The sequence below is a fragment of the Schistocerca piceifrons genome, chromosome 7 (assembly GCF_021461385.2).
Source record: "Schistocerca piceifrons isolate TAMUIC-IGC-003096 chromosome 7, iqSchPice1.1, whole genome shotgun sequence".
Taxonomy (NCBI): Eukaryota; Metazoa; Arthropoda; class Insecta; order Orthoptera; family Acrididae; genus Schistocerca; species Schistocerca piceifrons.
The window spans coordinates 16,034,708-16,054,393 of NC_060144.1; the positions used below are offsets into that span (position 1 = coordinate 16,034,708).

General features: G+C 36.2%; 1 protein-coding gene across 1 annotated transcript in view; it reads right to left on the bottom strand.

Annotated features, from left to right (window-relative positions):
- Positions 1-611: 611 nt before the first annotated feature.
- The window catches only part of LOC124804946 (LIM domain only protein 3-like), a gene marked incomplete at its 5' end in the record, with an annotated part of 60,281 nt that continues 41,206 nt past the window's right edge, over positions 612-19,686 (bottom strand). The window contains one exon of the mRNA XM_047265331.1: positions 612-4,354. Coding sequence (XP_047121287.1) covers positions 4,163-4,354 — 192 coding nt within the window. The remainder of the gene's footprint in view (positions 4,355-19,686) is intronic.

Consider the following 19,686-nt stretch of genomic DNA (forward strand, 5'->3'; position numbering starts at 1 on the left):
CTGATTCACGACTCATGCAGTATCGATTAAGCACTGGATATTTGTTTTAAAACAACCACACAGCTCACATATTGTGAAAAATGGAACATGCATTTGTAACAATTTTGTAGTGCTTTACACTTAATCATGTAATAATGTGTGTGGCCCTATAGCTGAATGGTCAGCGCGGCAGATTCCCATCCTATGGGCTCGGGTTCGATTCCCAGCTGGGTCAGACATTTTCTCCGCTCAGGGACTGGGTGTTGTGTTATCTTCATCATCATTTCATCCCCATCCAGCATGCAGGTTGCCCAATGTGACGTCGAATGTAATAAGACCTGCACCAGGGCGGCCGGACCTGCCCTGCAAGGGGCCTCCCGGCCAATGACACCAGACGCTCATTTCCATTTCCATGTAATAATGTGTTCATCCCAACAACGTTATGTGAAAACTTCCTGGCATAAAAAATGAATATGATTCAGAAATAAAAACATTAAGTTGTGTGGAAACATTTGTGTAACAAAAGACAACATTTATTTCATCTTTGTTCATGGTAACATATTTACATTTAATTTTCAGAAAAACTTACAGAGAGTGTTTTCCCAAAATAAATGGAAGAAAGGAAAGTGCACTTAGCTCCACTTTATTGTATAAACATATTTAAATTTTGTGAAAAGTATAACAGACTTAAGCTATACAATCACAGAAAGTGAGGATAAAAAAAGCAGCAGTCACTGAAACTGACCGAGAGGTTTCCTCCCTTAATAAATGTTCAATTAAAATGCAAAATTGATATTAATAAATACAATGTTTACAACACACTGACACTTCAAGATTAGGGGTCTTACAGCTCTGAAATTTACACAGTATAAAATTTTTGTACATGTAGTCAGTTTCACATCAAACTCTGCTTTTTCCAGTTGATGTAAGTTCCAGTTTAAGTACTGAAAGAAGGCCTAAAGCTCTTTGGCATCTCCTTTTGCATACATAAATTCCAGTTGTCAACAAAATTAATTTTCACAAACTGTTTTACATCCACGCAAATATTTGTCTTAGTAATCAGCAAGATATCTTCCTCAATTCATTAAAAAAGACATGACAAGAAAATAATTCAATCAAATTATGTAAGTTGTGAAACATTTCTTATTTTTGAGGAACTAGCAAGTGAGTGTCACTATATTCCACATTTTAATGAGAGAAAAAATGTGATTCATTGTAGTTCCAAAGAAAATTAACTATTGTAAAGGCTATGCTCCCTTGAAACTAAGTTGACAGTAGAAGTTAGACCATAACCATATGAATTCTGTTACATTTGTTGAAGAGGCATAACTGAATGATTATACATTCAATTCACAAGCAATTTCCTCTTGTTTCATACCCATCACAGTAAGTAGATTTGGATCATTATCTTAATTTCCACTTATATTATACCCACCACAATAAGCAGATAGGATCATTATTTTGTTGTTTCGAAGCAAGGTCATATCCTAGGAAATTAATGAAGAAGAAAAGAAAGACATAGTACACTCATACATAACTAGAAACTTTCCATCTGAAACCAGGCATGAAAGTCTGAGATTATTTTCTTAATATGTAAAATTCAATGGAGTTATCTATTCTTTAAGATTGCATGAAAATAAAAACAGACAAACATATCTTCTCTGTGGACAGAAGAGACTCTGCTAACAAGCATATTGATGAACCACTGGTTTATTGGTGAGCTTTGTCTTGCAGACGACAGGTTGCTCTATTTTGTACCCAATCCTTTCAAAACATTTCTGGAAAACAAAAAAAATGGATTCATTGCCAAGTTGGCCTTTTGATGTCACCTACCAGCACTCAGAAATAACAGACCTAAGTGAATATAAAAATTCAGAACCGTGTTGCAAGGTATATTAAAGCTATATAGATGCCTCTATGAAACAGTAAATGGTTATTATTGTAAATATTCATGGCCCAGTAGGCTTGACAATGATAAACTGTAACCTTGTGCTAATTTAGTCCACAGTGTATAGAAACAGTGCAGCCAGAAGATGAACGTCATCCAACTTGTTCTGAAATGCACGCTTCTTCAAAACCACATCCTCATGAAAAAGCATAGGCCCATTACTTATTTATGCATGTAATTCCTGAAAGCATCCTTTTGCATAAACCACTTTAGAATAATGTGCCTACTGTATCCAGTTTGTAACCACAGACAGTTACAGAAAAACAAACATATTATGTTAGATCTATCATTCACAAAGCACACAGCAATTAATTTGCATCCACTAGTCAGAACATAATTTTTCACCCATTTCTATAACCATGCACGTTATTACTGACTGTTTATGCCCAGTGGCAACACCAGTGATTACTAATTAGGAACCATGGTCTGTTGAAATACACATTGGTTAGCACTGAAGGCATGAGTCTTACTTGCCACACTACTTGTGAGTAGATTACATGGTTCTTAGGTTTGCAATGGCTGGCTTAGCACCCATAAATCTGCTTCTGATTAAATTCCAAGCTTTACATGAACAATCCCACTTCCACAGGAGAATGTGATCCTTACGGCTCTTCTGAGGAGAACTATTCAGAATTAGTTTGTTATTTGTCTGGTGCTATAATTGCAATTTTATTTCAAGATTCTAAACTCTACCTTCCTTTTATCTTACTTACTTGTTCATTAAGCCTTGAGTCAGTGTGGAGGAGTGGGGATTGTTGGGGGAGGGGACAAGGTTATGGGAAACTTCTAAAAACAAAATTTTAAGGGACAAAGATCATATTATAGTCTCTGGTTTCACAATCAGAAAGACATAGTGTTAAATTTTCAATAGGTATTTTAGACTGGCTTTGCTGTCAGTTGTATTATTTGTGAACTTTTGTTTTGAATCTAGGGTGAATCAGTTTTCCCTGTGATTCCATTGTTACTGCTGCTGTAGTTCTTATAGGAAAGTCCCTTATCATTCTGGGACTTATTATTACTGTTGTATTTTCCATACTCTTAATGAATGTTACAAGATGCCTGTTTATTACATTTACACTTGTTTTAGTTCAAGACTCTGATAAAATTCATTGAATGCAAAGACTTCATCTTAGCTTCCTATTTGCAAACATCCTCTGACAGCTTTTCTACTCCATATTAATGCAAGTAAACAAAATGAGAAAAGCCTGAAGAAAATATTTTATTGGTTTTCACAATTATTTCTGCATATATTAAACCATTTATATTCCTGTCAACCTTCAATCACATCTGAAAAGTTTTGTAATTTTCCCCAGATTTTTAACAATAACAAAAGATTCTTGCCCAGTCATTGGAGTCTCTTGGACTAAACATGCCATGTTGGAGCATAATTAGGGCAATAGTGAAGTCATGACCTTATATTTCATTAAATGTAATATAATATCACTGTAGTTCACTTGTTTAAGCTTTCTCCTACTGGAACATTGACATTTAAAAAGTACAGAGTGACAATACTTCCAAATTTTGCACAGATTCCTTGAGCACATTGTATTTAATTACACAGTTGATTGAAATATTTTATTATGTCTCTGAATTATACTGTACACGTCTGAGTAAATTTTTCATTATTTTGTCACTGGCCACTACATGGTATACATGAGGATACTGATCTCCATTATATTCTTTCTTAATTTCGTATACTTCATTAATAAGGATACGTGAAACAAAGTTTCATATTTGGCGAATCGACTAGCACAGATTCACAAACTATGTGTAAAAATATCTTTACAGTCTCTTTAGCTTTATGTATTACAGTTTCTGATGTATATTGCATTTTTGTCATTTACAATTATATTTTGCAAATGATTTCTTTCTAGTAACTTATTTTACAGGAAAATGTTTGAGTATAACAAGGTGAGGCTTGAAATCTTTTCAGATTCTTCTTGAGTTTATATATTGGTAAATTTTGTAATTCTAAGAAAAGCTAAATACATTTCACATCTGATAATATCACACACTTTGTCACTCACTGGTTGCAACAGTTTGAGTCCACAGTATACAAAAGTCATTCCTCTGTTATAAACTGTTACTTATATGGCATTTCACTGCACTTTGGGCATTCACTTCCATATTCTGCTTTTTCCTTCAAAAAATTAAATAAGCAGTCTTCCAGTGTTTGTTTAGAATGAGTCACATAGACTGCTACTACCTTGATGTAGCTAAACAAATAGGTCCAAATCAGTTGCACTGGGTGTCAAATGTTTCAGAGTCTGGGCTGCCATAACCACTAGAGCCATCATCACGACCATGTTGGTTGGTATTGGGGATGGACACTTTATCACTGTACGAGTGTGGCTGTCCTGTTGGTTGTGCATGATGGAGGTGTACAACATGGTTCTCGTAGTTGATGGTTAAATTGTCTCCTGCTGGCTGAAAAAAAGTTATATAGTTAGTTTGTGATCTTTTTTCTTTGTCAAACATAACATACAAGAAAAAAGTAATACATATAAGAATTGCTCACAACTCAACTAAAACATTACCTTGAACAAAAACTTTAAAATTGTCTTTATCTGGTACAAAATGCCTCAATGCTCTTATTAACTGGAGAAATTATGTAGCATAAAATGAAACCCAAAAACGAGGATTTTAAAAATGTGGTAGGGACTATTAAATTATGACAAAAAACTGCTGTTTGTTGTATTGCAACTCTCTCTACAATAAGTATGCAATTTTTGATATGACAAGTAAATGAATCAAACAGATTATTTGGTTCCAAAAACCCTATGTGTTCTGCTATCAAAAATCACTTGAATGATGTATTGTGATTAAATGAAACTGAACTTGGAAAACAGCTTTTTTTTTTTTTAATGCCCATTGCATTTCTTAATACCTATCCTCTTTGAGTATCTAAAATACGACACTAGATCCAATTCTTGTCTTACTTCATTTTATTTAATGCTTAAAGCAATGATCTGCATAGCTGACACATTTCTGAAATTTACTTCTTGTCATAGGGGATCACTGCTTTTCTAAGATTTTTAAATAATGTCATGTTGCCTCTTAGCTGCATCTGTTTTATTGTGCTATTGCACTTTTATGCCATTTTCAAGCATATTACCATCAGGAGTGGTACAGCCCTGCAAGACCACTATTTTTAATGTATTTCTGTGATATAACATCAAATCATAGACTTTAAAAGGCATAAAAGCTGAGTTGCAACAGTGCAATAAAACAGTTACAGCTAAAAAGTAAAATTCATATCATTTAAAAAATTTTGAAATTATTTTATCATTGACTGATTAGTTCATTCAAGCATTTCTGATACACATTATGTGCTCTCGCATGTTTTCTTACTCTGATTGTAGATCATGGAAGACAATTTACTTGACTATTACCCACAAAATTTTTTTTTGAATGAGCTAGCCAACTGATGCACACTACTAAGCCAGTCCTTTGTCTGGTAACTTTCTGTTCAGAAAATCATGTACTGCACATGTGACTTTGAGACAAACTGTTGATTGAGCCATATGTGGTATTTAACATAGCACTAGAGATAGTAATAGGTTCAGTTCAAATCAATATATGAGGCACAAGATTCAACAGAACATTGCAAGTTCTGACTTATGCAGATTTTGTGGATATTACTGCAAAAGCAGAACTAGCTGCAAAAGAAACATATAAGGCACTGGGGGCAGCAGCAACAGAAATGAGACTAAATAAGGTGCTGGAATTTGATAGGTGTGAACAGAATCCGTTAGTGGAGTTGTCTACCTGGGAAACCTGTTCATATCACAAAATGACATTAATGTGAAAATAAAGTGAAGCCACTCAGCTAACAAATGCTATTATGGTCTGGCCAAACAACTTAAGTCCAGAAAAACAAAGTGTCAACTGTCTAAAACTTTAATATGCCCCATATAAACATACAGATCAGAAACCTAGACATTGACACATTAGTATGAAAACATATTAGGATGTTTTGAATGGAAGCATTGTGCAAAATCAATGGGTGACTAGTGAAGGTGGAGTATAGTATAAATGATATAGTTTTGAACTTTACAGATTATATAAAGATCTTGAATTCATAAAGTTCATTAAAATAAACTACCTGAAATGGGTTTGCTATGGTTTTTGTATGAATCATGAGAATACCCCCAAAAAATAGTGATGCAACAATGGAATGAAGAAGCAAGGGAAGACCAAAACATGGATGACATACAAGATGACCTAATAATTATTATTGACATGCAAGACACTGGAGAGAGACAAATGGAACTATGTCCTAGAGTAGGTCAAGGCCCATCAAGCATTGTAGAGAAGAAGAAGAAGAAGAAGAAGAAGAAGAAGAAGAAGAAGGAGGAGGAGGAGGAGGAGAAGAAGAGAAAAGAAGTTTGCTCATTGAAGCATTTCTGATGTGATGATCTTATACTAATATGCTCTCATTTGTTTTTGCACATTGACTGTAGAGACTGGTGGACAAGTTCCTAGACTATTACCCAAAGAAAAAAATATACAGAATGAACCAGCCAAGTGATGCATATTACTCAGCCAATCTATTTGTTTGGGAACTTTCTGTTCAGAACATCGCATGCTGTAAATGCAGATCATGAGGGACAATCATCATGTTTTTAGCACATCCTATGTGCTTTGTACAATGAAGAATGTTTTCTAGCAATTCTGGTAATGTATAACTGACAAAGCTGGCATATTTGGGACTATTCAACTTTCTATCGAGAATATTAATTTTTCCAAAGACCCAGCCAAAGAGTTGCATCATAAGAGGTGTATGTGAGCAAGCTGTCACAATCATTTTATATTTTATTCTTCCCTGTAATGCTAGATGTATATGTTAGTTTATTCACAATTTGTGATAGTTGATTCATAACTGAACAGGGCATTGTCAAATAAATTTTTATTAGCTCATATCCATCACTCCCCCCCCCCCCCCCCCCCCATGAACCATAGACCTTGCCGTTGGTGGGGAGGCTTGCGTGCCTCAGCGATACAGATAGCCGTACCGTAGGTACAACCACAACGGAGGGGTATCTGTTGAGAGGCCAGACAAACATGTGGTTCCTGAAAAGGGGCAGCAGCCTTTTCAGTAGTTGCAAGGGCAATAGTCTGGATGATTGACTGATCTGGCCTTGTAACAATAACCAAAACGGCCTTGCTGTGTTGGTACTGCGAATGGCTGAAAGCAAGGGGAAACTATGGCTGTAATTTTTCCCGAGGGCATGCAGCTTTACTGTATGATTAAATGATGATGGCGTCCTCTTGGGTAAAATATTCCGGAGGTAAAATAGTCCCCCATTCGGATCTCCGGGCGGGGACTACTCAAGAGGATATCGTTATCAGGAGAAAGAAAACTGGTGTTCTACGGATCGGAGCGTGGAATGTCAGATCCCTTAATCGGGCAGGTAGGTTAGAAAATTTAAAAAGGGAAATGGGTAGGTTAAAATTAGATATAGTGGGAATTAGTGAAGTTCGGTGGTAGGAGGAACAAGACTTCTGGTCAGGTGACTACAGGGTTATAAACACAAAATCAAATAGGGGTAATGCAGGAGTAGGTTTAATAATGAATAGGAAAATAGGAATGCGGGTAAGCTACTACAAACAGCATAGTGAATGCATTATTGTGGCCAAGATAGATATGAAGCTCACACCTACTACAGAAGTACAAGTTTATATGCCAACTAGCTCTGCAGATGACGAAGAAATTGAAGAAATGTATGATGAAATAAAAGAAATTATTCAGATAGTGAAGGGAGACGAAAATTTAATAGTCATGGGTGACTGGAATTTGAGTGTAGGAAAAGGGAGAGAAGGAAACGTAGTCGGTGAATATGGATTGGGGCTAAGAAATGAAAGAGGAAGCCGCCTGGTAGAATTTTGCACAGAACACAACTTAATCATAGCTAACACTTGGTTTAAGAATCATGAAAGAAGGTTGTATACATGGAAGAACCCTGGAGATACTAAAAGGTATCAGATAGATTATATAATGGTAAGACAGAGATTTAGGAACCAGGTTTTAAATTGTAAGACATTTCCAGGGGCAGATGTGGACTCTGACCATAATCTATTGGTTATGAACTACAGATTGAAACTGAAGAAACTGCAAAAAGGTGCGAGTTTAAGGAGATGGGACCTGGATAAACTGAAAGAACCAGAGGTTGTACAGAGTTTCAGGGAGAGCATAAGGGAACAATTGACAGGAATGGGGGAAATAAATACAGTAGAAGAAAAATGGGTAGCTTTGAGGGATGAAGTAGTGAAGGCAGCAGAGGATCAAGTAGGTAAAAAGACGAGAGCTAGTAGAAATCCTTGGGTAACAGAAGAAATATTGAATTTAATTGATGAAAGGAGAAAATATAAAAATGGAGTAAATGAAGCAGGCAAAAAGGAATACAAACCTCTCAAAAATGAGATCGACAGGAAGTGCAAATGGCTAAGCAGACAAATGTAAGGATATAGAGGCTCATACTAGGGGAAAGATAGATACTGCCTACAGGAAAATTAAAGAGACCTTTGGAGATAAGAGAACCACTTGTATGAACATCAAGAGCTCAGATGGAAACCCAGTTCTAAGCAAAGAAGGGAAAGCAGAAAGGTGGAAGGAGTATATAGAGGGTCTATACAAGGGCGATGTACTTGAAGACAATATTATGGAAATGGAAGAGGATGTAGAGGAAGATGAAATGGGAGATACGATACTGTATGAAGAGTTTAACAGAGCACTGAAAGACCTGAGTCGAAACAAGGCCCCCGGAGTAGACAACATTCCATTGGAACTACTGACGGCCTTGGGAGAGCCAGTCCTGACAAAACTCTACCATCTGGTGAGCAAGATGTATGAAACAGGTGAAATACGCTCAGACTTTAAGAAGAATATAATAATTCCAATCCCAAAGAAAGCAGGTGTTGACAGATGTGAAAATTACCGAACAATCAGTTTAATAAGCCGCAGCTGCAAAATACTAACACGAATTCTTTTCAGACGAATGGAAAAATTAGTAGAAGCCGACCTCGGGGATGATCAGTTTGGATTCTGTAGAAATACTGGAACACGTGAGGCAATACTGACCTTACGACTTATCTTAGAAGAAAGATTAAGGAAAGGCAAACCTACGTTTCTAGCATTTGTAGACTTACAGAAAGCTTTTGACAATGTAGACTGGAATACTCTCTTTCAAATTCTGAAGGTGGCAGGGGTAAAATACAGGGAGCGAAAGGCTATTTACAATTTGTACAGAAACCAGATGGCAGTTAGAAGAGTCAAGAGACATGAAAGGGAAGCAGTGGTTGGAAAGGGAGTAAGACAGGTTTGTAGCCTCTCCCCGATGTTATTCAATCTGTATATTGAGCAAGCAGTAAAGGAAACAAAAGAAAAATTCAGAGTAGGTATTAAAATCCATGGAGAAGAAATAAAAACTTTGAGGTTCGCCGATGACATTGTAATTCTGTCAGAGACAGCAAAGGTCTTGGAAGAGCAGTTGAATGGAATGGGCAGTGTCTTGAAAGGAGGATATAAGATGAACATCAACAAAAGCAAAACGAGGATAATGGAATGTAGTCGAATTAAGTCGGGTGATGCTGAGGGAATTAGATTAGGAAATGAGACACTTAAAGTAGTAAAGGAGTTTTGCTATTTGGGGAGCAAAATAACTGATGATGGTCGAAGTAGAGAGGATATAAAATGTAGACTGGCAATGACAAGGAAAGCGTTTCTGAAGAAGAGAAATTTGTTAACATCCAGTATTGATTTAAGTGTCAGGAAGTCATTTCTGAAAGTATTCATATGGAGTGTAGCCATGTATGGAAGTGAAACATGGATGATAAATAGTTTGGACAAGAAGAGAATAGAAGCATTCGAAATGTGGTGCTACAGAAGAATGCTGAAGGTTAGATGGGTAGATCACATAACTAGTGAGGAAGTATTGAATAGGATTGGAGAGAAGAGAAGTTTGTGGCACAACTTGACCAGAAGAAGGGATCGGTTGGTAGGACATGTTCTGAGGCATCAAGGGATCACCAATTTAGTATTGGAGGGTAGCATGGAGGGTAAAAATCGTAGAGGGAGACCAAGAGATGAATACACTAAGCATATTCAGAAGGATGTAGGTTGCAGTAGGTACTGGGAGATGAAGAAGCTTGCACAGGATAGAGTAGCATGGAGAGCTGCATCAAACCAGTCTCGGGACTGAAGACCACAACAACAACAACAACAATCCATCACTGTGCCCACCCACAACAAAAATTATATGATTTTGGAATTCATTGGCTTCAAGAACCTATTGCAAAGGCATATTCTTAGGATGACGATGATATTGTATGGGAATTTATTTCTATATGTTCATCGCATTTTACAATTTAGATATGAGGTTTATCTGTGTAGTTATAAGGCTGTTCAAAAACTTCTGGAACTTTGTCCACAAAATTGTTCTATGCTCACCTTTTACTTATTGTGCTTGATCTCCTTTGAAATACACTCCTCCACAATTGATACACCACACCCAGTGCCATTTTTACTTCCAGAAGCAGTCTTGGTATGCTTCTTGTTGGATCATACGAAGTGCCGTCTGCCTTCTTTTACCTTGTCTATTGTTGCAACTTTTCCTCCTTTCAATAGTGTTTCCAACTTTGGAAATAAGAAAACGTCCACTAGAGCTAGGTCTGGAGAGTACAGAGCATGAACCAGCAAAGTGATTTCATTCTTTGTGCAATAATCATGCACCAGCAGTGATGAATGTGCAGGTGTCTTATTGCGATGCTAGAGCCATGACTTGTCTTTCCCTCTCACATTTTTTTGCAGACATCACAACGTGTCCTGATAGTATGATTGATTAACAGTTTGTCCCTGTGGCACAAATTCCTGGTGAAATAATCCTTCAAAGTCTAAGAAAACTATCAATACATCTTTGACATTTGACCTGACCTGGTGAGCTTTCTTTGCTCTTGGAGAAACTTTCCTGATCCATTGTGAAGATTGAACCTTGGTCCCAAAATCATAACTATAGACCTACATCTCATCACCACTTACAGTTCTCTTAAGGTACATCTTGTTCTCAGTTCTGCAATCTAAAAGCTCTTCATAGATTTCTGGTTTGGACTCATGAGTCGTGGGACCAACTTGGTGGCAACACAATGCATTTCAATATGCTGTGCCAGGATTTCATGACATGATCCAACTGAAATGTTGGATTCTCCTGCAGTCTCTTGGACAGTCAGTCTTTGATTGGCATGCACAATTTTGTTGATGTTCCTGGCATGAGGGTCATTGGTAGATGTAAAAGGCATCCTGAATCAGGATCATCTTTAACTTCCATCTGACCATTTTTAAACCATGTGAACCATTCATAGCACTGGGTGAAGCTTAAATACTCATCACTGTAGGCTTCCTTCATTATTTGGTGTGCCTCTGTAAAGGCTTTATTGAGCTTCACACAAAAGTTAATGCAGATATGTTGCTCCTCTAATTCTGGCATCTCAAAAACCGCAAACTGTGTGACACACCATTCAACTGAATACAGCACCAAAAAGTAACTAACAGATATACAACAATAAAACTTCTGGCAGTTACACATTAAACACAGGCATGTGGAGGGAGCCAACCACATTTTGCTCCAGCACATCATTTGTGTGAAATTATGAATGTTCCAGAATTTTTCCAACAGACCTCATATAATGGACTTTATGGATACCACTGAAGAACACTGTTACAATAAATAATGAAATCATGTAAGTACACTTTATGTGAAAATTGTATCAAATCAAAAATACATTTTCTTATTATCACTTTTATTCTAAGAGGGTTTTGTATAACTGACATGATTTTTTTAAATGTTGTGAACAAATACTGAACAAAGCAGAGTGTAACACTAGCTTCACATTAAGATAGACAGTGCCTCAAATCCCTACATAGATAACCAGATTTAGGCTTTTCTACAGTTTTGTATGGAAATGCCAAAAGAAGTATGAAATTTAGCAGAGTGGTATAGAACCGCGTGTTATAATAGAACTCCTCACATAAATATTACTTGTTTTTTCTTTTCACTTATTTTTCTGTTCTTTATGCATTCATCATGTTTTGATAATGTGGCTTGGGATAAGGTTATATCTATAAGTAAAAAGTGAGTGGACTGGAAAAGCAGGAGTCTTATAAATTTGGAGAGAGAAGGATATGGTCAGTGATGTTTGTATATGACGTGGTTCTTTCTGGCAGTGAATAAAAAAAGCCATCATTGGAGTTAAAGGAAATAGCTGTGGAATCAAAACAATACAAAGATATAATAGCACTAACAGGAGATAGAAATGTAAAGATAATTTTAAGTGGAGAAAAACTAGAACATGTGCAAAGCTTTAAATGACTAGGAAGCAGAACAGTTAGTGACAATGTGCAGCACAGGATTTAAAACCAGGATAGTAATGGCATAAGAGACAGTCTGCAGGAAGAGTTTCCTGCTGCAAAATGTCCACCTCTATGGTGCTTAAATGTGAACATTGAGGGAGGAGGATACAGCAAGACTAGAGGTTTTTGCAATGGATATGTGGCAGAGGATGAAAAAAGAAACTTGGATAGATAAGATGAAAAAAGATCAGTGAGAAGTGGAGGAGTAGACACCATTACTTAATTTAATAATAATATAAAAGGAAAAGGAACTGGATGGAACATATATGAAGAAAGGAGTAGTTTATAAAAATACATTCAAAAGGACATGTGTAAGAGAAGAGGAGGTAAGGAAGAAAGAAAAAAAAAAAAAAAAAAAAAAAAGAAACTGGATAGGCCATATATGAAAAGGACAGGCTTGTAAAAAGCCTCTCAGAATGGTATGGGGAACAAAGGGAAGATGGGGGAGGAAGAAATAGCAAGTCATGAATGATGTATTGGATGGCAGCATATACAAAAGCTTTAACAAGGAAGTCATGGACTGACAGAAATGCAGATGCAAAGCAAACACTGGGACAGCCTGTTTACAAAGAATGGCCAAACTTCCTTCCCCCAGAGGAACTTGTTGTGCTCCATCTGTAATGACCTATCCGTTGTAGGAATTTTAAATCCTAATCTTCCTTCCTTCCTTCCTTTCTTCCTTCTTTCCTTTTCCTAACAAACAAAATATCTGTATCACAGATTGCAAATTATTGTAAAGACACGTAGAAAGTTAATTTTAGGTATTTCATTTTTACATTGATTTACCTTCATCATTATCCATTAGTCCAATTATAGATGAGCTCCTTCAGTGTTGTTGAATTAAAACATATTATCAAAGTGAAACAGCTGTTAGAAACTGCATTAATATTTAATTACAATTGAACTTCAATAAATTATTTTTGTTTATCAGGCTAAATTTAAAATAGAAAAATTAATGGGGTGGTAGCTAATTTGGAGGAAAAAGCTACTGATTCTAAAATATATTAAATGTCTCTTGTTTTTCTCATATTTATAGCAAAATATTTACAGGATCACATTGGTATGTATCACATAAAATAGTTATCTATCTTCCTTAGGAGCGGAAGCCTGTTTACAAAGAGCACTGCTACTTATCATGCAACTATGAGGCATCTTCAGTCCTTGAATCTAGATGAATTGGTGTATGGATAATACAAAATCTACATCTACAGTCAGCAAACTACTCTGAAGTGCATGACAGAGAAAATATACCACTGTACCCGTTATTAGGGCTTTTTCACATTCCATTCATGTATGGAACGTAGGAAAAATGATTGTTTAAATGGCTCAGTGGGAGCTGTAATTAATCTAATCTTGTCCTCATGATCCCTATAGGATCAATACGTAGGGGGTTGTAGTATATTCCTAGAGTAATCATTTACAGCTGGTTCTTGAAACTCTGTAAGTAGGTTTTCTCAGGAAAGTTACCATTTATCTTCAACAGCCTGCTAGTTTAGTTTCTTCATAATATCTGTGACACTCTCCCACGGACTGAACAAACCTGTGAACATTCACACAGCCCTTCTCTGTATACATTCAATTACCCCTGTTAGTCCTATCTGATATAGGTCCCACATACTTGAGCTATATTCTAGGATGGGTCACAGGAGTATTTTGCACACAGTCTCCTTCAGAGATGGATTGCATTTTTCGGTTTTTCTACCAAAGAAACATAAACTTTATTTACAATTGACACTATGTGGTTGTTCCGCTTCGTATCCCTACAAACTGTCACACCTAAGAATTTGTATGAGTCAACACATTCCATCTGTGACTCATTGATAATGTAGTCACAGACTGTCATGTTTTTTTCTTTTTGTGAAGTGCACTATTTTACATTTATAAACATTGAAAGTGAGTTGTCTGACTGAATATTTGTGCAGCTTTTCTCAGACAGTACTTTGTTATAGATGACTGCATCATCTACAAAAAGCCTTACTTTATTATTAATATCATCTGCATGGTCATTAATATACAATATGAACAGAAAGGGCCACAACACACTTCTCTGGGTCACACCTGTCACTACTTCAACATCTATTGATTACTCTTCATCCAAGATACCTTGCTGTGTTGTCCCTAACAAGAAATCCTCAATCCAGTCACAGATTTTGCTTGATTTCAATAATAAGTGTAGATGTGGTACTGAATCAAATGATTTTTCAGAAATCAAGAAATATTGCATCTACCTTTCTGCCTTGATCCACAGCTTGCAATATATCTTGTAAGAAAAGTGTGAGTTAGGTTTCACAAGATTGATGTTTTGGAAATCCATGTTGGTTGGCACTGAGGAGATCATGCTGTTGGAGATATCTCATTATGTTTGAGCTCCAAATATATTCTAAGACTCTACAACAAATTGATGTCAAGGATATTGGACAGTAGTTTCGTGGATCACTTCCACCACCAAATGGGTGTGGCCTCCACTTTCTTTGTACTACTAGATATGGTTTTTTGTTTGACGGGTCAATGATAAACCATTGTTAAAAGAAAGCCTAACTCGACCACAAATTCAGTATAGACTCTGATAGGGATCCCATTGAACCCTGTAGCTTTGTTCAGTTTTAACAATTTCAGCTGTTTCTCAATGCCACTGACACTAATATCTATTTCAGTCATCTTTTCAGAGGTACAAAAATTAAATTGGGGCAGTTCTCCAGAGTTTTCCTCTGTAATGGAACATTTGAAAACAAAGTTAAGGATTTCTGCTTTCCTACCCCAATTTCAGTTCCTGTCTTGTCCATGAATCATTGTCACCAAGATTGTGTCCAATACTGAACTGTGTATAAATCATTCAGAGAAACCTAATGTCTTGGACTCTGTAGAGTGTTTATTATGTCTCAAAATTGTTCATAAAGGAATCTGAATTTGTTCTACATTACAAAAATGGTACCATACAGAGTGTTTTGGTGATATTAACTTACTCAAATTATGAGTGTAGCATGTTTGTGTGTGAAGGTTGTTAGTCTGCAACTGAAATTTTTGCCAGTGGACAAATGGAAAATGAATTGACTTCTCTACAGTGTGATGTGGAAATGTGTGAAGAGTATTCTGAAATGCTTAAAAAATTACACAAAGCCTTCATAACAATTTAGATGGTAACAGCTGCGAACATGTTAGGTCAATGAAGCTAGTGCATTGGAAACAATGTGAAAACATGTCATTCAGCATTAAACAGTCATGCAATTAAGGCAGAAATGAGTGCAGGGAAATCTGAAATACGTAGTAAACACAGTAGGCCTACCTACAGTCATACTCTTAAAAATGCTTCAATACACAGACTGAACGGAAGATATAACTACATTCAGGCACAGCGAACTTTACAAACAAACATCTGCAAATTTCCAGAGCTGATGTAATGATGTACTGTGATAACCACGACATGGCCTTGGGGCACCTTTGGTAGAAATCACAAGAAACATTAACGTTGAAAATCTCTCCAGTTTCTTACAATATGCAGTAATTATTGGGGGCACTAATGATGAGTACAGGAATGAATTATTCAAAGCCACAGAGAATTTGAAAGAAATTCTTAACTCTACTAGTAGAATACCAGTAATTATCATTGGGATTCCTCACAGAGGTGACCTTGTAAACACTTCAGTTGTGAATGAGGGAATCATTAAGACCAAGAGGCAGTTTGAAAAGATTTGCAAAGTGTTCTGGAACCCACATTTCGTATCTGTGGATTCCTCTGAGAGGGAACACTTTACACAACATGGTCCACATCCAAATATTAAGGGAAAGACACCACTATGCCATGAAATTCGAGACACCATAAACTCAGTAGGCATTCTCCTACATCCTACTTCCCAGTCAACAGCATGCTTTACTGCACTGTAGTCATCATCTTAAGAAGCAACAGGATAGCTTACACCACTGCTACCAACAACAACAGTATCAACTAAACCACCCAAGGCAGTAAAAACCACCTGCCCATCAAGTGAAAGAAGTGTGTCACCACCAGACTATGAGGATTTTTTATTGAAGACAAGTAGCAACCAAACATTGAGGTGAGCAGTGTGACAGTTCTCAAGGGTAATAAATCAATAGTATTTTTTATCAGAATATCCAGCATATAACTAGCAAGATTGCTGAATTACAAGTACTTTTATTTGATCAGCTAAAGGATACTTCAGTTTTGTGTGGGAGTGAACATTGGTTAAAGGAAAACCAAGCCTTTACTGCTAGAATGAAAGGATTTAAAATTGTTAGTAGCTTCTGTAGAGACTTTTATAGATGGAGAAATATGCTTATATGTTAAGCAAGGAATTGAATGCAAAGAGATTAAGTCCAGTATCATAAATAACATTGAAAAACAGTTGGAATATTATGCTTGCAAACTTAAAGAGCCCAAAATAATCACTGTGTGCATATACCGTTACCCATCAGGCAACTTTATGTCATTTTTGGGCAGTGTAGAAAGACTCTTTAGTGAATTAAATAATTTGAAAGAAAACATTATTGTAGCCAGAGATTTCAATGTAAACTTTAAAATAACCGGTTAAAATGCTTCTAAACTGAATAACTTGTTATATTCACAACTGTCTGTAGATACACTAGAGTTGGAAAGACTTCTAAAACTACAATTGACTTGGAAACACTTGGCCGTAATCTAAAAGTGATTGACACTGGATTGTCAGATCATGGGGGCAATAAAATTTAGTGTAAATGTACTCAGAACACATCCTAGGAAAAGTGAGAAATATTTGTACAGAAAATGTATAAATAAGGACAACATTAGGATATTTTAGTCTTTGTTAAAAAAATTCAAACTGGCATTTGGAAAAATATGACAATGTAGATATGAAGTTTGAGTCATTTTTAGCTTGTTACAAATATAACTAAGAAATTGCATTGCCTCTTAAGCAAAGTAAAGTAAAAACCAGAACCAACACTTGGATAACACAGGGGATAAGAAAATCTTTAGAGCAACTCAGAAAGCTAATTAAATCAGCTAGGCAAAATACATCTCTGAAACGTATGTAAACTGTTACAGAAAAGCTTACAAGAAAGTCATTACAGCAGAAAAAAAATTAAGCAATGAGTCCTATATCAACAGAAACAAAACAAGTAAAATCAGTTGGAATGTGATAAATACAAGCTTAGGCAAAGCAAAACATCAACATTGTTATCAAAAGCAGGGTAAAAATGTAAATGATCCTTTACATATTGGCACTATATTCATTAGTCACTGTACAAGTATGGTACAAAATCTTATAAAAAAAACCAAGGTCACATAAAGGCTAATCATAACATCTCTGTAAACCCCAAAACTATGTTTTTGTATCCTGTAACAATGCAAGAGGCAGAGAATAAAATCAGTGAACTAAAAAATAAATTGTCCTGTGTTACAGATGGCATTTTAGATAAAGTCATCAAACACAGCAAATATATTGTTCCTCTGCTTGTTGATATAATTAATGATTCTTTCAGCGCTACTTTCCCTAGAGAACTTAAGCTATCACTAAAAAAACCATTATATAAAAACAGTGATCCTTATGATGTAAAAAAATACAGACCTTTATCAAAGTTATTTCTCAAAACTTTTTGAAAGAATAGTGCACAAAACACTCTCTGTTGTTTTGAACAAAAGTGGAATATTTGCCAGTGAACAAATTGGTTTAAAAAAAAATAGATTGACAAACTGCTATACAGGGTGAGTCACTAGCTATTGCCACCTAGAATAACTCCGCATGTATGACAGTAGCGGAAACGTTTGTGGGGCAAATGTTGCTTGTGACAATGGAGGCCGTAATATGATATTGATTTTTTGTTACTGGGCGGGGTCTTTTTTTTTTTTTTTTTTTTAATGAGATGCTATAGTTTGGTACTTATTTTCTGATAGCGGCTATCAAGATGAATCCAATGATGTGTAACAGTAAGGTCTCTGAAGGTCAAAAAAGGTCACAAAGGTGTCATGAGTGTCCATTTATAGAAGGTGTTTGAAGTGATGACCATTGGTATCAATGCCATGATGCAATCTTCTTCTTATGGATTGAGCGGTATTCCTTATCACTTCGGTACTTATCAAAGCACATGCCTGACAGTTCATACATCGTGCAAATAGTACATATTAGCCAAGTATCATGTATCCCTCTAACATGCCATTGACATGTAAACACCATTCGATGGTTTCGCAATACAACACTAATAGGAATGGTAAGACTAGTATCGCTGAATCAAGCAAATGCGAGTGATGTATTCCTTCAATGAAGTTGATATGCCTCTCATTTACGGAGAATGCCAATGAAGTTCAGTGAGAGATAGAGACTTATATGTACATGTTGTACATTTAAATATGTGTATGTTAAATTTAGAACAACTGGATCTTTAATGTATCGGAAACATATCCGGCCAAAGAAAGTTACTAATGAGGAAATGGAAATTGGTACTCTTGCTACTGTGGTTCGAGATCCTTGTGTTTGTTAGTGTCAAATCGCAAGGGGATCTGGCATGAGCCAGAGTAATGTTGCTGGTCTTCTACGTTGCCATAAATATCATCCTTACCACATCTGTCTCCACCAACAATTACCTGGTAAGGATTTTGTGTGTCACATTTAATTCTGCCAATGGGCTCAACTTCTTACTCAGAATGATGACTAATTTATTAATTTGATTTTATTTACTGATGAGACTGGAATGGATGAACCATGGAAATGTTAATTTTCATGACATGAATTATTAAGCAACTGAAAATCCATGTTGGTTGAGGAAAGTTGCACACAAAAAACTGTGGTCTGTGAATGTATGGTGTGGGATTATGGAGGACAGAATTATAGGCTCCTATTTCATCAAAGGAAATCTTAATGGTAGGATGTACACCACATTCCTGCAAGAAACATTAGGTCTGTTATTGGAAGAAATACCTTTAGGGACAAAGAACAGAATGTGGTATCAACATGATGGGTGTCTGGCACATTTTTCGCTGATGCCTAGAAATGAGTTGCAGAGAAAATTCCCAAATCTTTAGACTGGACGGGAAGGAAATGTGTCATGGACAGCTCATTTGCCAGACTTGACACCTCTGGATTTTTTCTTGTGGGATTTGTAAAAGACATTGTTTATAAAGAAGTTCCAACTACACCTGAAGATATGCGAGAGAGAATTGTCAGAGTATGTGCTTTGATAAGTGCCAAAGTGGTAAAGAATACCACTCAATCCATGATAAGAAGACTGCACCACTGCATTGATACCAATGGTCAACACTTCAAACACCTTCTGTAAATGGACAGTCATGCCACCTTTGTGACCTTCGTTGATCTTCAAAGACCTTACTGTTACATTACACTGGATTTGTCTTGATAGCCGCTAT